This window comes from Centrocercus urophasianus, unplaced genomic scaffold (genome assembly GCF_019232065.1).
Source record: "Centrocercus urophasianus isolate 14NV4802_14NV808 unplaced genomic scaffold, USGS_Curo_1.0 seq_689, whole genome shotgun sequence".
NCBI lineage: Eukaryota > Metazoa > Chordata > Aves > Galliformes > Phasianidae > Centrocercus > Centrocercus urophasianus.
Window position 1 is genome coordinate 59,542 of NW_024885298.1, and position 24,136 is coordinate 83,677.

The 24,136-nt window shown below is 51.3% G+C and overlaps 1 protein-coding gene across 7 annotated transcripts; it reads left to right on the plus strand.

The window, feature by feature from the left end:
• The first annotated feature begins 3,806 nt into the window (after positions 1-3,806).
• MSANTD2 (Myb/SANT DNA binding domain containing 2) lies at positions 3,807-22,969 on the plus strand. 7 transcript variants are annotated; one of them, XM_042837153.1, is made up of 5 exons: positions 3,807-4,304; positions 13,359-13,403; positions 13,997-14,255; positions 15,857-15,917; positions 21,565-22,969. In XM_042837153.1, the coding sequence occupies exons 1-5, from the start codon at positions 3,807-3,809 to the stop codon at positions 22,415-22,417; spliced, it is 1,716 nt and encodes a 571-aa protein (XP_042693087.1). In that variant the 3' UTR covers positions 22,418-22,969. The 7 variants fall into 7 exon arrangements, with proteins under 7 accessions (XP_042693087.1, XP_042693091.1, XP_042693090.1 ...); XM_042837157.1 differs by lacking the exon at positions 21,565-22,969 and adding an exon at positions 19,764-21,547; XM_042837156.1 differs by lacking the exon at positions 21,565-22,969 and adding an exon at positions 16,374-18,484.
• The last annotated feature ends 1,167 nt before the right edge of the window (positions 22,970-24,136 follow it).

The window sequence follows — 24,136 nt, forward strand, 5'->3', positions numbered from 1 at the left end:
CTGGGATGCTTTGTGGGATGGCACTGGGATGCTCAGTGGGAAGATGCCAGCATGCCTTAGAGGAACGGCGTCAGGCTGCCCTCTGTGTGCCCGGCAGGTGCAGGAGGCGGTGGGCGTCCCAGCCCGCCTCATTACCGCTGCCTTTGGGAAGCGGGAGCCCATGTGTTCTCGAGATGAGCAGTTGGGGTATATTAACATCCCATTTCCAGCTCTTTAATACAGAGTTAGCCCAGCTCATTCATCAGCCCGGCCTCCCTTCAGGCCGGGGGCTGCAGGCAGGGCTCAGCAGCTGGGGCACGGCGAGCAGCGGGGCCACGCGTCCCCGAAGCCGGGTAACAGGTAGTGGCTCATGTGCGAAGCGCTGCTTTGGGGCTGGCGCATCATTGGGAAGGGCGCTATCAAAGCTGTGCTTAATTGGGTGGAAGGGTTGTTTGCATGACCACTAATGGGGGATCAGAGGGCCGGGGACCGATCGCTGACGGCCATACAAAGGCAACCAATTACTTGCTTGTCTGCATTATGTATTAACCCATCTGGGGCTGGGATATTGGCTTTGAAAGAGAGACAAAGGCGGAGGCGTGGCAGCCCGCCCGCTCCCCATCCGCCCGCCCGGGCCCTTTGTGCAGGGGGCAGCTGGGTGCTCCCCGCCACCGCCCCCGGGGACGCAGCCCCGAAGGACGCCCCGACGGCCGGGCGCCGCCTGGCTCTGCGACCTCCTGAATATTGCATCGGCACCGCAGGCATCCCGCGCCTTTCATCTCCTTTCATCAGCCTCTGCTCTTTGCCGCACGCCGAGGAAGCCCGCGCCAGCTTCTGCTTTAATTGGCATCGGCCTCTGTCGCTGTTCATAAGTGTATACTTCTTTTCATTTACAACGGGAGGTTAATTATGATCGGGTCACTACATTGCAGTAAGCACAAGTCAGGGGATATCTGACGGCTCGCTTGGCTTCTGGCTCATTTCTCATCGCGGCGATTGGGTTTGAAGGCGGGCAGAGCAGGGCTGCCCCGATCCGCGCGTCCCCAGGGCTGCGCGCAGCGCTTAAGGATGGGCACCACTCGTGGCAGCTGTGACCATCTGCACCAGCACGCAGACAGAGGCACCCCCGGGAGCCCCACACGAGACTCTTCCCCCTGTTCGACAGACCAACGGCCCGTTTTGCTGTCATTGGTGTCATTTGGTCTCTGCTGACAGCAGTGCCACACTGTGAGGACGCCTTCGCAGTGGCATTTCAAACCCTGCATCCATACTTAATTAAATGAATCGCAATTAATCCCCACTATCGCGTGCCAGCAGCAGTGGTGGCTGACTCGGTGTGACACAAATGGCAGCGCCAGGCCCAGTTCACATCTCACTGCCGCTCAGCAGAGGGTGGCACAGGGCTGAGTTTTTTGGTATTTTCCTGCTTCTCCTCATTTAACAGAGCTTCCAATGCAAAGGGAATGATGAGAAGATGGAGGCCTCTGAGTAAGCAATCTTTGATTCAGTGGGGAGAGGGAACCGATGCCAATTAACACACTCTGAGACACTCTTTGGGGATGCAGTGTCTCACTTACACATGCCTTTAACACGGAGGATGCCCCAGTTTCACCTGTACCAGCGTGTCTGGGAGGAAAGCAGAGATCTGAGGGTGGGCACAACTTGCTGCAGGAATGTCTTTTGACAGGGAGAGGAGGGGGCGAGCCTGGGGTCGGGTCTCATTTGCAAATGGTCAAATAACTCTAATGGGGATGCGGGGTTGCATTGCAATCAGCTGCTCTGGAGGAATAATGAATTTTTCAATATGTAATTAACCGTTAACCTCATTTGCATCCCTTCCCTCCGCCCGATCCCCTGCATTGTGGAGTGGTGCTCTAATTGCGTTCTGATGAGCTCTGCGGCTCTGCAGGGAGAAGGGACAGTGCTGGGGACACCTTTGGCCTTGGGGACACCCAGCATTGAGGATGTGCAGCTGAGCCTCTTGGGGCATCCAGCCCTGGGTACATTTTGGGAACAAACCTGCAGGAGCGGTGATGGGTGCAGCAGCTTTTTGGGGACACAGCAGCAGTGGAGGCATCCCTTTAGGGAACCAACTCTGGGGCACATTGGCAGGGATTGCAGGGCCTAGGGACACGGCTCTGGGGACACACAGCAAGGCTGGCAGTGAGACATGCTAGTAAGGTTTAGGTGGGTGCATCACTTAGGGAACCTACCGGCAAGTGGGCTGACAATGGCTGAACACCTCTGTGGACGAGTCGTGGGCTTGGCAGCAGGTACACCCCTTTGGGACGCAGTGACAGGGGATGCAACCCTCTGGGGATGCGTCACAGTAAGTGGCAATGGGTGCAGTGACGATGAGTGCCACAGGGCTGACAGCGTGTGCACCCCTTTGAGGACACACCAGCAGTGAGTGCATTCCTTCTGGGGACACGGTGACAGTGGGTGCACCTCACTGGGGATGTGTCACAGGACTGGCAGTGGGCGCACCCTTCTGGGGACATGTCCTGGTGTTGGTAGGAGGTGCACCCCGATGGGGACACCCAGGATACCCCCACGGCCCCGCTCCCCTGGCCACTCACAAAGAACCCACAGCTTTGTACCCCCCCCCCCCCCCCCCCGGGGGGGGGGTTAATATATTCCAGCGCCTGCAGCTCATGAAATGTGTAACGTCGCAGCCGCGGTAATCCCAGTAATTAGAATGGGATAATTACGGCTCTGATTGCTCCCGGGCCGCTCCCCGCCAGATGTGCTGCAGCCCCCCTCGCCTCGCCCGGTGCCACGCATGGGTTTGTTTAACCAACACGGCGCTAATTAACGCATTTTGCTGCACGGGGGGGAGGGATGGGATGAGCAGCACTCACCCTTAGGGACCCCCAGCGGTCCCCAGCAGCGGCTCGAGGGGGTCCCTGCTCCCCTTCGTTACTGCCCCGCGCTCATCAATCACAGCCCGTGGTGCCCCTCTGCTCAAAGCCCATTTAATTGGGATCGTGGTGGGGGGACAGCTGTGGCACACACGGGGCAGCCTTTGTGCTGTGCTCCGTCTTTAGACTGGGGGTTCTTACACTGGTCCTTTTATTGGAGGGTGCTTGGTCCTTCTATTGACGGTCCTTACACTGGTCCTTACACTGGGAGTGCTCAGTCTGTGTCTGGGGGATGCTCAGCTCTGCTGTTTGGAGGTGCTCAGCCCCTGTGCTGAGGGATGCTCAGTCCTGCTCTTATGAGGGTGTTCTGTGTCAGTGTTTGAGAGTGCTCAGTCCTGATGCTGGGGTACGCTCAGCCCCAAATTTGGAGGAATGCTCAGTGGCTGGGGATGTGCTCAGTGCGGATTTCGGGGGATTCTCAGTCCTGAGTCTCGGGGTTCCTTGGACTCGATGCTGAGTAGATGCTCAGCCCCAGACTTTGGGGGATGCTCAGCCCCGATGTTGGGGGACATTCAGCTCATGCGCACAAAGGCAGACAAGGGCCGTCTGCCTTTTTTACAAGGCGATTCTGCGGTCTCACCCCTGCGGGGAGACCCACCGCTACCCGGCACCCCAGCGCTGACCCGCCCCTCAGGCCACCCCCACCTCAAGCACCGCCTCCTTCGGGATAGCAGCAAATTAACCACGCCCACGAAACACGGCCACGCCCACAATCGAGAAAGCCCCGCCCCGCCAGCCAAGGCCACGCCTCCGACGGCCACGCCCCGCGCCTCCCGTTGACCACGCCCACCTCCGACCACGCCCCCGCTCGTCCCGCGCCCCATCCCGCTCTTCTCGCCACTACCGGAAGTCCCACCCACGGCGAACGGCGCGTCACTTCCGCCTGCTCGGTCCGGCAGCTCCAATATGGCGGCGTCCTGCGGCTCCTCGCAGCTCCCCGCCGCCGAGCCGCCCCTCAAGATCCCCAAGATGGAGGTGCTGTCGCCTGGCTCGCCGGGCGCGCTGAGCGACGGCAACCCCAGCCTCTCCGACCCGTCCACCCCCAGCGGCGCCTCCCCGCTGGGCCCGGGGCCGGCAACCGGCGGGGCCGGGCTGGGGGGCGGCGGGGCGGCGGGGGGCCGCGGCGGAGCCTCGCCCTCCGTCTCGTTCTCCCCGGGCGGAGCCGCCGCCGCCGCCGCGGCCGCAGCGTGCCGGGGGATGTCCTGGACCCCGGCGGAGACCAACGCGCTGATCGCCGTGTGGGGCAACGAGCGGCTGGTGGAGGCCCGCTACCAGCAGCTGGAGGGCGCCGGCACCGTGTTCGGCAGCAAGGCCCCCGGGCCCGCCATGTACGAGCGGGTCTCCCGAGCATTGGCCGAGCTGGGCTACGAGCGCACCCCCTCGCAGTGCCGGGAGCGCATCAAGGTACCCCTGGCCCCGCGCGTGGAGGGCCCGGGGGTGGGGGGTCGAGCTTGGGATGGGCCGCGGCCTCCTTCGGCTGTGGGCCTGGTGCTGGATCCCCTGGCTCAGGTGACACCTGTGGGTCCTCGTGCACAGGCAGTGTCCTATGGCACCGTGGCCCGGGAGGGATTTTGACCCAGCCTCTGATGCCCTCCAGCATCGTTGCAGCTGTGTAGTGGGAAGGGACCTCCTGTTGTTCTGTGATGGAGCATTGCTCCTGGGGTCCCCTTGCTCCTGGGGTCCCCTTGCTCCTGGGGTCCCCTTGCTCCTGGGGCCCTTCATGGCTGTGGAGTAGCCTCGTGGCTATGGTGTTTCCCCTGGGTTGCCTGCTTTAATTACGGGGCTGTGTTAAATGGCACAGCCAGCCGGCTTCTGTGGTGCTGGATTTTAAAGAGTTGGCTCTCTACTTGTGTCATTCCTTGGGGAGAAGGGAAAGCCAGGGCTCAGGCAGGGAGCAGCAGTCCACATGCCGCCCTCATACAGAGGGAGCTGTGGACTAGGACTGGTGGGATGTGAGGAACCTGTGGTCCATAGGAGCTGCTGCAGGCTTCAGGCTGTAAATATGAATAAAGTGCAGAAGGTAGAATTAAATGCTGAGGTCCCTTAAGGCTTGCTTCCCCTTTCATGACCCATTTGATTTCCAGTGCAGTTGCTTAAGATGTTGATCAATTAGAAAGGAACATTTTGTTAGTTCTTGATATCGCCGGTGTTGTTGGATTCTCTTTGCCCTGTTCTGTTCATCATCCAGACCTTTGATTTGCAAAATGCATGAAACAAGGAACTGGGCACTTCTGCAGTATTGATAGAGACTGGTGGCAGTATGTCTGGTGGGCAGCTCTGTGTTACTGAGCATCCCGTGAGATGCTCAGGAGCAAATGAGCAGGAGCTTTGCCCTGCAGTGTCTGATTAGCATTTGTCTTTGGAAAAACTGTTGAAGTGAAGCAAAACTCTTTCTTATAAACATTTTGCTTTCTGAATGTATGTTCTTATGTCATCTCTTTGACTTCTTGTATCTCTCTGCTTGGGGATTTATTTTCCTGAATGCATCAGAACATTTGGGAGGGAAACGTTGCTTTGAAGCAGGCACTTCATGCACTGCAAAAATTCTCCAAGTCTCTTGTTTTTGAGCAACATCCAGCTTCAATCAGTCCTTCCACAAATCTGGGACACTTGGAGTTTTGCTAGTGTTGAAAAAGCTCCAAGGGCAGTTTTCCTTGTCTACACAGCCCTACTGTTTCTGGTTGTTGGGGGAGTTCCTGCTGCTGTTGTTAAGGGCTGCTGCCTCGGCTGTGGCTGGAACTGTACAAGGAATTGCCTCACCGAGTGCAGAGCAGTTTGTAAGGAGAATATTTGTCCCAGAGCTGACCTGGCTGGGCCGTGTGTGTGGAGGGCTCTGGTTGGGGTGGGAAAGCGCCCTCTGGAATGTCTGTTTCCCAGCAGCTCGTGGTGCTGTTACCAGAGACACTTCTTCTTGTCTGTTGAGAAGCGCTTTGGCAGCAGTCTTTTGTCAGTGACATTTGTAAGTTGCAAAGAAACTATGAATTGTGTTTTTATATGTAGGTTTAGAGGGAAGGAAGGACTCTGAGGCTCACTGCACTGCAATAGCTTCAAGAGCAGCTCCTGAAGGACCTCTTAGACATTTCCCTACAGATGTTTCTAGCCAACACGCAGCTCGACTGCACGGACTCTTCTTAAGTGAAGTCCACAGAGGGCGCCGGGTCGGAGGCTCGATGAGGAGCGGTTCCCGCCGCCGTCCTCCGCACGCCGCTGGTTCCCGCTGCCGCCTCGGCGCCTCGCCCGGTTGCCGGCATCCCGCGCGGGTTCCGCCCTGCGCCTGGCCCCGGGCCGCGCTGCTGTCCAAGGTCCTGCACGGCCCCCGTGCTCCGCCGTGGGGGTCTTCGTCGCTGCGCTCTCGGGAGATTCGGACGTGTCAGCATGGCAGAGCTTTTCACGATCCTTGGGCTTTTCAAGAAAAACGGGCCCTCGTTGAAAAGCTCCATTTTTGATAGAGCCAAAGGTTGAGTTTGCTACAGGAGTTATTGAAATAGTTGCATTACAATTGGACAATTGTCTGCTTGGCTCTTTCTTGCTCAGCTGAGGGTGAAGATCACTTTGAACACAGAGAGGTTGATGTTTGACTTTCATTTTAAGATGGAGCAGGAAGGCTTGGGCTTGCTGTTGGAACAAGGGCGGTTCACAGACTCTTCGTAGTCTTATGCTATCCGTTGTCAGAGCTAAAAGCAGAGCTGAAGCAATGGTGATGGATGAGTGCTTTGCTTCACCATTCCACTAGCCTGCTGTCCCCCATTTCCATGATTTTATAGGATAGTTGGACTTAACGTCCCTCAAGGGACGGTGCTGTAAGGATTTGCTGATTGATTATGAATGTAAATCGTGCTTAAAATGTGTCAAATTCAACTTTGTTTATAAATACATTGTAGGTTAGACCTCAGTATTGGCTTTCAGGGCACCCGAATTTCCCGTGCTCTGCCAAATCTCGAGGAGTGTTAGAAATGAGATAGAGAGGAAAAAGTCAGCTCTGCAGAACAAAGTTTTCCAGCTCTCCAGTTGTATTGCATGTATGTATGCATTCTCTCCTAATTCAAACTGGATGTAAAGCAAGGTCCCAGTTCACATTTTGTCTGTCTTCTAACATCTGCATGTGCTTTTCTGCACATAAGCGGTGCTGGCCTGCAGTCTGCAAATGAGACCATTGCTTGGATCTGCACTCCAGAGTGCCTGTTTCAAATTCAGGGGGTCACACGTAATAATTCCAGCAAGTACTCCTAGCTTATTGCTGCGTGAGAGCCTGGCTTCTTGACTTTGATGCCTGGGAACCAGCTAGCTCAGGGATTGGGAGCTGCGGGAGTGTTTTGATTTCTGCCTGGTGGGTCCTCAGAAGCCATCCTGTGCCTCAGAGTTCCCTCATCCTGGCATACCAAGCTGTGTCCTGAATCTCTGCTGGCACAGTAGTGCGCTCTGACCATTCCTGCAGTTGTGATCTCACAGCTCTTGTTAAAGAATTGTTTACTGAAGCACATGTACTTTTCTTCCAGCCCTGCTCTTCTTTGCTAAGTGTGATCGCCATCCAAGTTTGGAGAATTAGCCTGGCTCAGCAGTTTGTGCATCCCCAAACCAGTCCCCTCTGTGCAGCATTGTGGAGCATTCAGCTATTTGTTTTGACCTCAGAACTATTATTTGAGGCAGAGGATGAGATATTTTGCAAAACCCTTTCCAGATTTGAATGCAGTCACTTCTATTTTGTGCCCTTCACCAGGCTTATCGTCGCTTCAGAGCAGGAGGTGAGCTGCTAACGAGTGGCAGAGTCACAATCACAGAAAAATGAGTATCACCTCGTGCTGTGACGTTCCATACGAAGGCCAAAAAAAGCTGGTGCATCCAGTATGTAGGCTTTGTTATTGCTTCAGACGAGGCAGTGAGCTTGAACATCACTGTTTCATGCTCTTCCAACCTCTGAACATGTCATTCGCAAGCTCTGCTCCTGGTGAGGCCCGTTGCCCTTGTGCTTGTTTTCTGCACGCAGTGACCTGCTGCTCACCTGGGCAGGAGGTGGAAAGTGTCTGCTGGGTTGTGATTGTCCACAGAATGTGTGATTTACTTTGCAAAGTGAAAAAAAGCACCTTGAAGACAGCAGTTACGTGCTTTCACACGGGGAATGCAGGCACAAAGGGGAGAAGTGGTGCTGCTAACATGAAACAGGGTGGAATGAGGAATTATGCTTGGATGTCAGCTGTTCGTGTTCTCTTGCTTTAAGCTATATGTAAGATGATGATGACAGGGTTTACTTTCAATGTGGCTGTGTTTTTTGCTGCTTTATGATGTAAACAATCTCTTTTTAAATCTTTGTAGCGCGAAGTCGTGTTGAAAGAAGGAAGCGCTGCACTGGCTGTCTCTGATGGGACTCCTGCAGCAATGCAGTGTGACCTTCTGTGTGCTCCAGGAGATTGAATTTCTCCCAGAATTTCATCACTGGGTTCAATAACCTTAAGCAGAGTGGCTCTCTTTTCAAAGGATTTCCAAGGATGGAGTTATCAGTCTCTTTACCAGCAGCTTATCACCTTCAGAACAGCTTTGCCTTCCATTTTTTAATGTATTTTCCCTTGTCTTCTGTTACTCAGGCCGAGATCCTTGTCCCTGTGGCTCCACCCTCTGCGATGTGCACAGGCAGTGTTCAAGTTACCTCTTGATCTTTCTTCGTCTTAAGTAGGTTCAGATGCCTCTAGTTTTCCAGGCTGGGTCACTTTGCAGTTCCTGTCCTGAATGCTCTCCAAGAACTCACTCCTCGCTGGAGAACCTCACGGGCCCCAGTAGGTGGGAGCAACTTTCTGTTGACATTCGTAAACTGGACAATATGAATCTGTTCTTTGTCACTGAAGAGTTTACTTGCTTTACTGCTTCTTGGACATACCATGAGACTGCCGTGGAGGAGCATCTCTGGAAGATTTGAGCATCACGTGCAATGAATGCTCTCGCACAGCAGCTGTGTCTGCTCTGTGTGTGCGCCACTTGCTGGAGTGCTGTTCAGGGAGGCAGGTTGGCACCCCAGGCCAGAATTTCCCATTTTCTGGGGAGCAGCTCTGCCAGAAGCACTTTGGTGGAGGCTCTGGCATGCAGGTGTGCCCTGAGATTCCCCTCCCAGAGAAACAAAGTTAGCTGTCTGCTTCTACTGCAGAGGTCGGGGCTAAAAGCAGCTCACTCTGGCATGTCTTTGAGCAGGCAGCAAGTCACAGTTGTGAATGTTAAATCTTAGTTTGGGAACACATTATTTGTGCCTCTCAGGAGGGGAACCACTTAGGACCCAGATCTTAAAGTCCTCCCAGTTTTTAATACGTGCCCCTAGGCTGTACACACAGTGGGCTGCAATTGTGGACATCTCATTGGCAGTTATACTGCAGAAACTGCATTGACGTCAGAAGAGAGTCCCAGTGGCAATGATGCAGTTGCTAGATGGTTGATTTTGGATTTTGTTTATTCTAGAAGTAACTGAATGCACCTGAAATGTTCAACAGAATGAAGCTGGTGTGAAAGCACAGAGCTTTAAGTGCCTGTGTGGGTGCAGATTGACTTCCACTACTGTTCCAGATTCTGCTGCATCCTGCTAAATCTGTCAATCTGGAGGCTAAGGAGATGATGCTTTCTGGACTGCTGTGGGTCCCACAGTTACTAACTTTTGTTTTGGTCATTGTTTCTGGTGAAAACTGGAGTTAAGACAGCTTTTGGTATTTTTCTTACAGCTTTTCCTATTGGTCTAGATTTAGATGTTGCTTTCTATTGATAACGATTTCTCTGTGCAGCTAAATCACAAAGGCTGAGGTTGGACTCGCCTGGCATGGACCTTTCTTTGGAGACCACAGCCTCAGGACGGGCGTTTGCATGCTTCTAGGATCGTGTGTAAAGCTCCCAGCTTTCAGAACTATGTGAGTAGTAACCCATGGGGTGCCACCCGTGTTGATGCTTTCTGCCTCCCATCTGGAGCTTATTCTGGAGCAGAGCATTTTCCCTACCACCTGCAAGAGGGTTTGTGCTGCTCTTAGTCTGTGGCCCTGCTCTGCCTGCTCATTTGAGACCTGGAACCAACAGGGGTAGGCCTGTGTGGTCCCTTTGGCTTGCCAAATAGCTGGTGTCTAACCTATCAAGTACTTCTTGGATTTCTTTGGTACAGACTGCTGTACTTAGGGTTATCTTTGGCCACCAGGCTTCATGGGTGGCGTGGAGATGCTTGTCCCATTCACAGTGTTTGTGTGAAAACTCATGTTTAATTTTAAGGAATGGGTGTGTTTCTAAAGGCAGGACAATCTACTGAACATGGCTTTCATTGCTTTGGGGTAAGTAGTGAATAGAGTTTTTGGAACAGTAGTGAGAGTAGTTTTGGGTAGTGTAGGAAAGAACAGCTTTACTGACCAAAATGGTGTGTGGGACTATTATTGGATGTCCTAGCCCTTAAGAGCTCTGCTGTTAGCTCTTGATGGAAAGAATGGAAGCCCTTAGTACTGGTTGAATATCAGTGAAATTCTTCCAGGTCCCAGATGTGCTTTGGAAGTGGAATTCATCCTCTGTCAGACTGTAGCATAGCCTCCATGTGGTCCCTGGTGTAAAGCCCACAGTTTATCTTCTTTCTCTCAGTCTCTGGCAAAGTCCTGCAGTCCCGGGTTAATGGGCTCCATGAGATCCTGCTGTTGCAATAGGGTTTTTGTCTTGAAACTTGAGGGATTTCTGCCCCCAAACCTCTCCTTTTTAGTTAGTAAAATTGGACAGCTTGATGTCTGCTGCAGTGGTTCAGAGAGCTAGCAGGAGCCATGTATCCTTGGTGTAGGGGTATAGAAATACGTTTATAGTCATCTAGGCTGGCCTCTGCCATAGGGTTTGATGCCTCTGTAAATAATACCTGTCCAGGCTTAGTTTGTTTAGATGTGTTGAACTGTGGTTCAGAAACTGGCAGTGGTGAAAAATCCACTGCATTTTTTTGTTAGATTCTGGCTCTTAGAAGTAACCTGCCTTAAAAATGTGTGGCTTATGGTACTGCCTGAGCATCCCTTGTCTGTGTCTCACAGCATGACTTTGCTTCTTCAAGTCATCATCCAAAGAGATGCCTGGTTTCTGTCTCAGTTTGGTGACTGACTTCTCTACTTCCCTGACCACCTGTCTTCCCTTGAGGCATTGACATCACTTTCATTGTTTCATTTTGGAGTCCTCTGGTCTGGAGCCAGAACTTTCAGGAAATTTTTGGCATGGAGGCACATCAGGATGCAATTGAGGCTTTGTTCTTTGGTGTAAAAAATTAATTTGACTGCCGGTGTCTCTCTGAGTGCTGTGATCTGGCAGATGTGTGGCCATTTGCAGAGCTAGAGCCACTTCAGGCCGGTCAGCAGTAGGTTCTGCACGTCTGCAGAGTGTTAAGGATGGATTTGCTCATGTTCTGTGGAGCAGTGGCAGACTTGGTTTCTCGAGCACTAAGTCATCAGCTGCCTTTCTGCTGTGTGGTATGGCTCTCTTTAGAGTTCAAGCTGTGCTTTCTTCCCTTTTTATTGTGAGAACTGATGCTTCAGTTCAGAAGTACAGAAATAGGGCTTCTGGTGGTGATATTCTTATTTAGACCTGATGTTCTCCTGCCTTTCACACATTTTTTTAACCTGGAAGTTCATGAGCCTGTGTGTAGAGCAGAGGATTCGACCACCTGTAGTCAGTTCTGTTTCCTTGTGCTCCAGCCAGTGTGGGAATGCAGGTTTCAGGAGCTTTCATGGCTCCAGTCATCCCTACGTGCTGTAAAACCACCCTAGACTTCACAAGCCATTTCTTTTGTCCCGCTATGGTTTCATCTTTTGTTACTCGTGAGTATCCTGGCGTGACGAGGCAGGTAGCCTCTGGATACTGCCTTCCTCACTTCAGCTTCCTCACTTCATAGACCCGAGGACTCCTCCCTTCCATTAAGAGTTGAGTGGTGCTGAGTGCTGTCCTGTGTCACTGGACCTGGTCGAGGCCAGCAGCCAGCGTTTGATAGGGTGTCATGGAAAGGTAATTGTGACACTAGATGTGGGCAGGCATGGAGATCACAGCACTGCTGGGTGGAGGCTGTGCCATCTAGCTGAGAGCACACAGAATCTGCCAGGTTGGAAAAACTTTCAAGATCACCGAGTCCAACCCAGCCCACCCCACCAGCAGCCACTGAGCATCTCTCAGTGCCACATCCCCGTGGTCTGGAGCACCTCCAGGATGGTGGCAGCACCGCTTTCCTGGGCAGCTGGTGCCTGTGAATCACTGCTCCTTTGGAGAATGAATTTTTCCTGATATCCAACCTGAAGCACACCTGACCATTCCAAATCTTCTCAATGCTTCCAAAGGTGTTCTTGTTGAAGTTTTGCCAACTAAACTTATCTGTACCCCCGGGCATAGAAATGAATTTGTCTGCAGTGAGTAGTGACACTTCTCATGGATGGGTTCTTGATTCTGGGATTCCACAGCTGGTTGTTTTCTACCCCAATTGCAGCAGAGGTGTTGGAAATGTAAAAATTTGCTGGTCCAAGGAGGATCTGCCTGTTTTCTCCTGAGAGGCAGCAAAGACAGAATCAGGAGAGGGTGGTGCTGCCCAGCTGAGAATCCCCGATCGCTTTCCCAGAGCTGCTGATAGAAAGTGGTGCTTATTGCTGCCTGTGGGCTCATTGGGCTTTTGCTGTGTGTTGGTTTTTTGGTTTTGAAACAGCAGAGTAAAACTGACTTGCTGCTTAGCAGCTTTGCTGCTGCTCCCAGGGCTCTGAATATCACGAGGAGACGGGCTAGGAGTGTATTCCTCTCCTGATGCTGTTGAACAAGGTGTTTGAGGAGCATTGGTTGCATTGGAGCTTTCTGTAGATGTGAAGTTCCTTTTGGGGGAAAACCAACCATTTTATGCAATGATGTGTATTTGCTTGTTGCTTAAGAGCTGTAGTCCTTCTTCAGAAAACAGGATGACCAAACTATTCCCGAATTAATGCCTCTTTGGAGCTCTGGAGGTGGCTTAGATTGCCATTCTGTGTAGCATCTGAACAATCTAATGAATGTTGTGTGAGAAAATGTGTTCTACAAATCTATCAGTCTGCAAATTGCTGAGATTTGCAAGATAAAGTTGGAGCATGATGCTATCTTTTAAAAGCAGAGTGGTGGTTGAATTAAAAACACATTGAGAGATGCACACAAAGGTTCTTCCCCACCCAAATATCTGCCTGGATCTGGACTAGGGGGGAACTGTACAAGTCTATGAGTTTTGTCTGCAGCTTTGCCTTTCTGTCAGGCAGTGGGTGTTATGTGTAGCTGCCAGCTTGGCCAGTAGCACAGGATGGTAGAGATCACCAAAACCAGGTTGGGTTTTTGGATTTGTCATTTTTGGAGGCTTCAACCTTAGCGCTGAAAGCTGTCGTAGTGAATTACTAGCCAGAGCCTTCTGAGTTATGTTTCTTTCTTAATGATTGATATCAAAGTCTGGGAATGTGGAGCATTATTGATTTGACCTCTTTTAAATTTCAGCAGCTTCACAAGAGGCAGAGTGAGTTAGTAAGGAATGCAAAATATGTAAGTAATATATATTTTATTAGCTGAATAGCTTAGGCATACATTTTGTACCTTGTGTCTTCTTACCACAGTAAGGAAGGTTGGACTGTCTGTGCTTCTGGGGACTTCTTTCTTTCTTCCTTTCCATCTCCTCCCTGCTTCACCTTCCTCAGGCTGTGGGCACGACGCCGGCTCTGCTTTCCCCCTCTTGTAGTCGGTGTGCATTTTCTTGGCTGATTGGTATCTCTGACTGGGGATCTGTTGTTTATTTTCCCTGTGTTACGTGGCAGATCTGGGGGGGTTTGAAGTGGGGAGGAGAATAAATGAATCAATTGCCCAAGTTAAATCAATGAACCTGTAGCTGCTGTACAACTCTGTTCTGTGTTGTAGATGTTAAAGCTAAAACCTGCATCAGGAGCATCAGGTACATAATGATGCTTCCTGCCAGGTGCAGATTAACTTGACAGCCTTGCATTTAGCTCATGAGCGTGTGGCAAGTACTGATCAGCAGAAGTAAAATTCTAAACTCTGCCTGGCAGTCGTGTAACTGTCTGCTATGTGTGCACTGCTGAAGCAGCACCTTTGGGTGAGTAACATGCAGCTTTCTGTCTCAGACCCTCCGCAGGTGTTACAGCCGTGTGAAGGAGCATGGTGTTGGGAAGAGGAAAAGCAGCTACACGTTTGAACAGCTGGAGCAGGTGTTTGGCCAGGGAGGATGGGATTCCCAGCCCTGCCAGCCTGTCCTCATCAACAGCAGTGGCTTGTACCAGGAGCTGGAGTCGGATGGCAGCACCATGGAGGAGTACTCACAGGAGGACTGGGGAAACCACAGTCAGGATCTTCATTGCTACCAGACTGGTGAGCAGGAATTAGGTAAGGAGTCCTGTTAATGCTTCCCCACTCTCTGTGCTCTGTGTTCATACAGTCCCCCCTTTCATGTTTGGGACGTAATGTGCTCAAGTGCTAAACAACTGATGTCCATGGGGAGGAAAGGGAAATAACCATCAAAAGCAGACAGTGGTTCTTGGAGGCTGCTGGAGTATCAGGATCAGGGGAAAAGAAGGGTGATGTGGCCATAAACCTTGGCAAAGGAGGCAGTACGTTCCCTGGCTCCCTGTCCCTTCCACCCCCTGCTCAGTTTTTCTTCCCCCGATGGGATCAGGGAGGTGCTTCCCTGTCAGCAGTGCCCAGCTTTGAGGTCCTTGGATGCCAGCTACCACTCATCCACTGTTTACTTCCAGGCTGCTCCTATTCGTACCAATGACTGTTTTCTCCTTCTTCCCATACATCCTAACTGCTGTGTTTGCTTCAAGCACACGGATATGCTTGTATCCAGATGTGTGGTGTTCAGAGTGCTTTTCCTGCTTGAATTAGTAGTGTCAGCTTCAGTGCGTACAAATGAGCACATGAGCTAATTTGGAGATTTGGTTGTTGCCTGTGGCTGTTTCGCTTTGTCCAACGGAGGCAGCCACCGCATTCTCGATCAGCAATGCGAGCACACTGATCTGAGCTGTCGTGTCCAGCTGCAGTGAAGAAGTGGGTTTCTTCAAGTACATTTGTGTCTTGACCACTGTGCTACGACGTGAAGCATGGAGGAAAAGGAATTCTTTTCATGGAGGAAATGGAAGTTGATCAAATCCAGCAGTTAGAACACAAAGTGGGGAAAAGATGTTGATGTGGTTTTCCTTGTGATCTGCAGGCTGAAGTGGGGACAGGAAGGAGATGCAGTCACCTGTCGGCACGCATCTTTGTTCAGGGGACTGGGGGCGGTGAACGCTGTAAAAGAGTCTTAAATTGCAGTTTGATATTAAAGCAGCCAACTTGCAAATTAACCACATTCTGGTTCTCTCAGACTTCTTCCTCTGGGAGCTTAGAAGTCAGAAATATGTGGGAGAGAAATGGTGGGGAGACGGCGATGTTTCAAAACGTGTGTAAATGGCAGCGAATTCCATCTGGTTGTTCTGGTGACTCAAACTGTGGTCTCCTGGTTTGTGGCCGTTTTCCTTCAGTTGAATTACAGAGAGATTTGTGTGTGCTTGGGGTGGCAGCATTCCTGATGTTGAGAGAAGTTAAGAGAGAAGCGTTTGGCACATAAAATCTAAATGGAATACAGATGCATTTGTCCTGGTGCTTGCTGTTTAAATGTGCTATTGAAAGCAGAACAGTCTTTCTTTTTTTCCCTCAGTGTAGTTAGTAATTAAATTGACTTGTGATTTAATTGCAGGAATTATGCTCTTGTCCTTGAAAGGTTTTGCACTTGCAGAGGCAGGTACAGATCTTGTAACTGGCCACATCATTTCCTAAGGAAAACCAAAAACTCCACTTAATGTAGGAACTGGAGCTGCCCTGTGCATGTGGCAGGGCTTGGTGGGCTTAGGAAATAAGATGGATTGTAACTTCAGCCTTAAAAAAATAAGTAATATTCCTGCTGCCTTTTATTTTAAAAAATAACTGTGTTGGGTCTTACCTTTCAGATGAAATGCCTACCACAAAAAGAACATTAAAGATAAAACAGGAATCTTCAGAAGACGCTCAGTAAGTAATTTATGAATGCTTTACCCTGGAATGCATTTCCCTGGGGATGTTGTGCAGGAGGGAGGATGTTTGAAACTTCTGATTATAATTATAAATACATTGTGCAAGACTATTCATACACTTGAATCTGCTTTATGCATTATTCCAGTTACCTCAGAACGTTCGAAAAGCTTCACAGCTTTGTCCTTTCTGGGCTCCATCATACAGCCAGCAGAACAGCTCACCACTGAATGCGAGGACTGAACGTGTGGCTCGGATCCACCTCAGGGCTGTGTGTGGCAGGCTGTGGTTATCACGGGATGAGCCCAGGCTCTTGAGCTTTCTGAAATCTGTTTTTTCCATCTGCCTGAAGTTGCCTGAATTTTGCCCATTTGGGTACAAGGAAAAACAATAAGTTTTGGTTTTTTTTTTAAAGAGCAGTAATTATGTTGTGGTGTATATTTTCCACTACACCAGTGGCAGGACCTGCATGCCCAGGTGGTGCTGACCAGATATTTGCAATGGATCATAAGTGGAGGAAAGCGAGTGAGAAGTGAGGCTCCCCCAGTAGCAGTGCGTGCTGTTGACTTGGCTCGTGTGAGTACTGCTCACATTAAAAGTTCGTGCATTTCCCCTCCTTGGTGGAAAGCATGCCAAAGTTTGTGATTTCTTTTATTTTCATAACTTTCCAGAGCTGACTTGTAACCTTTTGGATTGGTTTAATCTGACAAAGACTGAAGCATTTAAAATGTTTTAAGCATGTGAATCTCCGTTGCCTCGCCAACAATAACACAGAGTGTTTCACAAAATGCCACGGTCCTGCAGAGCAGGGCTGCTTTCTTCCAGCCTCTTGGGTTTCAAACCCTGTAGGGTGAGTGTAGCTCTGTCTGTAGTGGGATGAGCTGTCTCAAATCCACCTGCAGGCCCCTCGGGGGGGACATGTGGGCATGGTGTCCTGCACCACTTCTCCCCATGGCTTAGTGAGCTGGCTGAAGTCAGTATGGCGTTTCTTAGGCTGCAAAGTGAGTTTGTGTAGGACAGTAATTCATCAGTGCTGTACAGGTTTATGTAGTGTCTCTGGTTAGCAGCAGAGGCTTTTTACTGGAAGTAAAGGATTTTTAAAAATTCCACATATGTATGTAGTTATTTTTAATGAAAAGCCTGCATTGTGATGGCTTAGCTTCATCAAAGTCCTCAGTGGATTTTCCAGGGTTAAGCTGTTTTGATGGTGATTTTTGTCTTCATATGAACTGAATTCAGGGTAGCATCTCAGGGATGGGCATGAAGGAAAACACTTGTTTTTCAGCATAAACATCATCACCTCTTTGAACAGCTCGTTAGGATGGCTGTGGGGTAATTCTACCTGCAAATTCTACCTTCAAGGCCTGCCTTAGGGAGTTGCACAGAAAAGAATTCTGAATGCTCTGAGGCCGAAGCTCAGAGAAGCTCATGTTGTGTGAAGACTGCCTGAGCTTTCTCTGCCAGCTTGTTGTGCAGGTGCATGGCTGGAGCTCAGACTGCTCAGAGCTGGGGTTTCTTTTCTGCCCCCGAAGCTCTCTCTAAAATGCATGGAGGCCTCTGAACTCCTAGGCATGTTGTGAAGCGTGTGGTTGATAAGCCAGTCGGTGCTCAGTGAGAGCACAAAGTGACTTCCAACACAGAAATTTGCTGAAAATGCCTTTTTTTTTTTTTCTCTGCTATGAGGAATGAGGAACTTTTAAACTCTGAAGTCTTTTAAAGTTGAAAGAAACTTGAAAATTCTGCCTTTTTACTACATCAAGCAATGGGAAGCAAAGAATTAAAGAAGAGTTCTCCCTGCCTTCTGCACTGTCAGGCTCTTCGTAGGAGGCGTCAAAGGCAGCTTTTCAGGTTGGGTTTTTGGAAAGTGGAGGATCCCTGCATGCTGCTGTGGCAGGGTTTGCTTTGTCCAGTTCATTGCCTCAGCAGTTGTCTTGGACATTGGATAAGGAAACCAGTGTTGAGTTTGGAATGATTACAGGCGGTCTGGAGAAGCCTTACTGGTACTGTAGATAAGCTGAGTGTTTATTTATCATCTGTTAAAAAAAAGAGTTGTCTAATTTTAAAAGCCATAGCAAATAATACCAAACAGATTCTTGTTTTTGGCCCATGTTTTAAAATGCATGTAGCTTATTGCAAAGAAAGCAAACCTTCAGTTCATCTGCTTTCTTCTGCACGTGGAAGTTTGAAGCAGAAGTGATCTCAGTGAAATGGGGGGTGATGATGCGTTCAACCTGTGCCAAGTGCAGAATTTACGTGGCGGTGCTGCCTGACTGTAGGTGCACGCGATCCTGAAATGCTGCCCTTGCTTCCCCTGCTCTGGGAGGTCGGAAGGAATTGCTCTGCAGTGCCACCACCTCCGGGTTCCCAGCTGTGGTCCTGGGGCTGTGAAAACCGGCAGAGGTCTGGCAGGAGATGGTCCAACAGGAGCCCTCTGTGCTCCCAGGGGGGAACTGCAGAGCCGAGCAGAGCAACTTGCGGAGAAACATGGGAGATGGCTTTGTAAGAAACAAGGGAGGATTATTTTCCTGACAGGAGGGAAGAAGGTGGGAGCGCGACGCCGGCCGGGCTGTGCGCCTCGCGGTGCCTCGCAGCAGGTTGCAGGTTGCACGGCCTGTTGGCAGTGGCAGCTGCCTCCCGACTTCGGGTAGAAAACAGGCAGTCTGCGTGGTGTGAGGTGCACAGAGATCTCCTGTGTTTCGTGGGTTGCTTTATTCCCAGAGGTGTGGGAGGAAAGAGCTGGTAGGTGAGCTGCATCCTTGCCCTCTGCTCTGTCAGCTGGGCTGTCCCACACTGGCCGTGCTGGTGCATTTCCTTTGCTCTTCCCTCCAAGTAAATGTTTTGGAGAAGTGAAAACTGCTTCAGACTCTGTTCTACCATTTTAAATTTCAGAGGAGTGTGTTTTTTGACTGCAGGCTTTTTGAAGTTGAACTAGAAATGCTTGGGGAGTTAAATCCTTCACTGAAACCAGCTGTTTCGGTTTCTTTGAAGTCTGCTTTTGTTTGGAAACCGTGCCTTAGAACAAATTTGCACCAAGTCTCGAGTCTTTCCTCGTTTGAATTGCAAAAGCTTCTGAGGAGGAAGCGATGCATTGACCGGTGTGAGCCAGGCGCTGGGGGTCGCGGACCGACGATGTGGTAAAACGCAGCTCGAGGGCACCTTCTACAGTTGAGAAATGAGATAGCCCAGTGGCGTGCAGGGCTGAGCCAGGATGAGCTCTGCTTGCTCAGGTACCGTGTGTCTCCTTAAAGAGAGAAGTAGCAGCCTGGCTTTTGCTGTCTGTTGGTGTTTCCTCCTGCAGCCAGCAGAAAGAAGGGGCCAGCAGTGCGCCCTGCTGTGCTGGGGTTCTCCTCCTCTCTGCTCTGCCCTCAGGAGGCCACATGTGGAGCTCGGGTTCCCCAGTTCAAGAAAGACTGAGAGCTGCTTTTCTAACATCTTTTGTCCCTCCTCTTCCTCTGAAGCCCATGTCTCCTCTGATACGTGAAGCACTGCTGGGGATTCTCTAGTGAAATTATTCTTGTTCAGCAGTAGTTTGAATGACTAATTTTTATTTTTCTTTAGAGCTTCAGCTGTGTTTTGTGCTGAACTGAGCTTAGCAATGGTATTTATGGTGTAATTAATAAAGGTGTTGTTCTTTCTGTTGTTGTTCTTAGCTCTGTTCCTCTACTGTTGAATGAAAATCTACCCACACTGCATTCTGGCGTGTCTGGGTTTGGATGGGACCGTTTCCTTAAATTGCATTCAGCTTCCTCTTGAATGCAATGAATGCTGGTGAAACACAGGCTGCTGTCGCACAGCCCTGCGCTCAGCCGGCTGCTTCCCGTGTCACCTTATCCCTTTTGTCTCCAGAGGATGAACTTGCACTTCCAGATGTCTGAACTGCAAGTTTGAGATGAGTCTTGCTGTGAGGAGAGTGATTTCAGCCTGGGCTGCTCAGACCCAGCGTGTGGGGCTTCATGTGGATGTGCAGCACCTCCAAGAAGCAGTTTTCTGGGATGAGAGGCTGTGTAATTGAAGCCCTCCTGCACTGTTGAAAGGGTCTGTAGAACCCAAACCTTTTTTCTTTGCACTGTTACATCAGTGTAGTGCAAAATGGTGCTGCACTGCACGGCTGCTCGGGGAGGTGGTGGGGTCACCATCCCTGGGGGTTCCAGAACCGTGGGGATGTGGCACGGAGGGAGGTGGGCAGGGAGCACAGTGGGGTGAGTTGGACTCGGGGATCTTAGGGGGTCTTTTTCAGCCTCAATGATTCTGGGACCCTATGATTTTGATTCTGTGAACAGTAGAAGAAGGAACGTGCTTCTGTTCTACCTGGGGCAAAGAAGCAACTGAGTACCAGCCCCGTTCCTATTCCCTGCAGTCTGAGGGCTGCTGTCTGCTCTTGCTTAAGCACTTGCTCCATAACAAGTGGATACTTCTGACCTTACTGTCTCAGCAGCCCGTGCCCTAGCTGTTGGGAGCTGTTGTGGAAGGACAGTTCTAGGGAGGGTTGAGTGAGCAGCTTCCAAATCACAGTTCTTGGGCTGAGAGGTTTCTCAGATACCAACACAGCTGCACTGTCTTCCTACAGATTGGATTATAGGACAGTAACTCCTGAAATCAGTAGTTCTCTCCACTAACTGTGCCCTAAGTGTCTCATTCATCAGGAAGGAAGCTGTTCCAGCTTGCTTCAGTTGTATGCAAAAGCTCCCACCTGATTGCTTAGTGAAGTGTGAATGCCTGCAGTGCTGCTTGCCTCCCTGCTGCTGTCCTGTTACTGACAGCCAAAAGAGATCTTTGGAGATGCAGGAGCTTCTTTATTTCCCCTCTGGTGGGCTGCACACACAGCTGCTGGGTGCAGTACTCATTCTCAAACAAGAGGAGGATGGCTGTGTGCGGTTGGTTGGAAGCAGCAGCCCCAGGTCACAGGGAGAGTGGGAAAGCTGAAAAAAAATCCATGATGTTTTTTGGATTATGGAAGCACGAAAAAACCCCAAACAAAGTTCTGTGCTTTTTTCTGACTTTGCTTTAAAGCAAGGTGAAGGCAAATGCACTTGAACTTGTGCAAGGAAACAGCAGGCTAAGCTGAAGGAACGTGCAGCAAGGTGTCTCAGGGTGTGCACGTCTGTCAGTGACCGAGTGCTGCGTCCCTCTGACTTCGTGGTACATGGGAGCCCTTTGCTGCCATGGCCTTCCAGCAGCAGGGGCGCGAGCTGTGCGCAGCGCGGTGCAGGGGCTGGCAGCCGAACCTTCCTCAGAGCTGTGTGCAGGGCAGCTCTGGTTCTCCTCTCCAGGTTCTCTCCTGCAGATCTTGTCGCACTAAATACCTTCCCCAGCAGGTGTATCTTGCTAGAGAGATGTGATGAAGTTCTGCTTTGTTTATTGTTTTTGTTGTTAATGAGGTTAATGACGGTGGTGGTGTTGCAGCCCGGCAGCTCGCATACGGATGCGGGACGCATGCAGGAGTGGAATGCCCACTGCTTGAGGAGCGGCCTGCGCGGCCCGGTGCTGCTGCTGCTGTTTGCTGTGGTCTTCCCACATCATAGAGGGGCCTGGGAAGCAGAGCTGGGGCTCGGCCCTGCTGTGCGGGCGCTGCTTTCTCCTGTAGCCCGGGATGGTTTGCAGCTCCAAGCCGTTACTGACAGCTTTACGCTTCTGTCCGTTTTTCCAGGAAGCGCGACGTCATGCAGAACATTATGCAAATCTTGGAGTCTGTCCAGTTGAAGTGGGAGCTGTTCCAGAGCTGGACGGACTTCTCCAGGCTGCACCTCTCCAACAAACTGGCCATTTTCGGCATCGGCTACAACACGCGCTGGAAGGAGGACATTCGCTACCACTACGCGGAGATCAGCTCGCAGGTGCCGCTGGGCAAACGGCTCCGGGAGTATTTCAACTCGGAGAAGCCGGAGGGCAGAGTCATCATGACCAGAGTGCAGAAAATGAACTGGAAGAACGTGTACTACAAATTCCTGGAGATCACCATCAGCGAAGCGAGGTGCCTCGAGCTGCACATGGAGATTGACTGGATACCCATCGCTCACTCCAAGCCGACGGGAGGCAACGTCGTCCAGTATTTATTGCCCGGGGGCATCCCCAAAAGCCCGGGTCTGTACGCCATCGGCTACGAGGAGTGCCACGAGAAGCCCCACTCGCCTCTGGCCGAGCCGCGGGGCGCCGATCCCAGCCATGAGACTCCGGGGGAGCTGGAGGCGCCGTCGCCGCAGGCCTCGCTGCGGGTGGAGATGGAGTCCGCCCGCATCATCTACTGTTACCTCGGCATCGCTGAGGTCAGGACTCTCCAGCAGTGCCTGTTTTTACATTTTCAGGCAAACACCAAAACCTTCAGCAAAGAGTGGGTTGGGATCAACGCGTTTTTATCTCAGAACTGCGTCGTAGAGCCCGGGGTCTCCCCAAAATCCATCTACATCAAATTTGTGGAAGTGGAGAGGGATTTTCTTTCCGCTGGCTCTTTGGTAGAGTGCCTGGAAAAAGCCATTGGATACCCCTTAAAATTCAACAACTGAATCTCGTCCTTCATAAGGACTGCGGCTTCTGCCCGTTTCCCATCTCACCGTCGGACGCTGATGGATGCTGCGCACGGCCGGGAGGCGAAGGCGCTGCTCAGCAGCGTTTGAGGGGGGCTGCTGGGCCGTGGAGCAGCGCGGGGCGACGAGGGCAGCCTGAGCCCTGCCCCTACATCCCATACATTCCATGTCGGACGGAGCGGACGTTTCATACGAAAAGCTGTTTTCCACAAGGTCTCATTTTTACACATCCGTCTCTATAAGTGTTATTACAGATCTGAATAAATAAGCAATAGATAACGGCGAGTTAAATCTTGAATCACGTTAAAGGAGACTGTTTTTCAAAGCCACCCTTAGATACTATTGTATATAATTTAGAAATTCACTTTTTTCACCCATCCAGTGTTCTCCTATCTCCAAACAGTGTTGCCTGCAAAGACTTTTGTTTCTGTGATGTATTCCACTTTCCTAGTAGTGTTGCCATATCCGCTTTTATTTTATTTTATTTTATTTTTTAACATTAAAATAATTCCCGGGCTTTTATTATTTTTATTTTTATCGGTTTATTTTTTCAGTTCTAGTTAGCCTCTTTGTGAGAATAACCTGGCAGCTGGGGAGCATTCTGTCAAACCATGCTTATGGGTACAATCAAAGCTGTGAGACGGGGGGGGGGGGGGGGGGGGGGAGGGGCGGGGGGGCCTGGGGGCACGCGGGCCGGGAGGAAGATTTGGAAGCCTTTCAGAAGTGTCGCTATGTGTGCCCCATCACCGCGCTGGCTGGCGCCGGCGTTTCGGTTTCCTGAAGCTCATTGATCAGTGGCGTTGTGGCATACGATGAATGTGTCAGTCCTAATAAAATCGAGCAAACGCGCACCGGCTCCTGGAGGCGTCTTTCTCCTCTCGGGGCGGCCGCCGTTCCGCCCGTTCCGTGGGGACGGAGCCTCCCTTCTGTCGGCCGCCAGCACCCAGCAGTGCCCGCTGGGCCTCCGTCCTGACGCCCGGGACCTGGCGCCGCTGTGCAGCGGCGAGGAGCGATGGCGGACGCGGCCGTGCTGCCGTCCCCGCAGGGCTCAGCGGGAGCCGGGCTGCTGCAGGGACGGGGGCCGCCTCCCGGCCCCTCCGCGGCTCTGCAGGCGATGTCGGCGCGCTGCTGGGCGCCGGGCTCCGGGCTGATCCGTGTGCGGTTGACCCCAGAGCCGTGTCCGTGGGAGATGCCCTCACCCGCTGCCCCGCCTGCTTCCCCTGTTAAGTTCGGGTCTCGGCACGGGGAGACCTTTGGTGCAGCACAGCTTCAAAGGACTCCTTGAATTTCTGTGAGGTATGGTGACAGCTGCCCTCCTACGTCCTGGTCCCTTCCCAAGGGTCCCATCCCCGCATGGGGTTTCTGCCGTGTTTCTGCTCCGGGGCTCCAGGTGCCACTCAGCTCCTGTGGCTCCAGCTGTGCCCTGTGGCCAGGCAGCTCCTTGTCCTGCTTGTTTGCCGGGCTCCCTTCAACCCACGGGGTTGCAATGTTCGTTTTTGTGGGGTTCTGTGGGTTTTTTTAATTATTCTTTTTAAGGATTAATGCTTTTATCCCAGGGCACAGGATGAGGAAGAAGAAGAGGTGTGTCGGGGGCACTGGGCTCCTTCCGCAATAATGGCCCTAATATCACAATTAACTATTAATAGCCCTAATAGCTAATAAATAATCAGTGATAAGGTCTGATTGGATGGGAGGGGA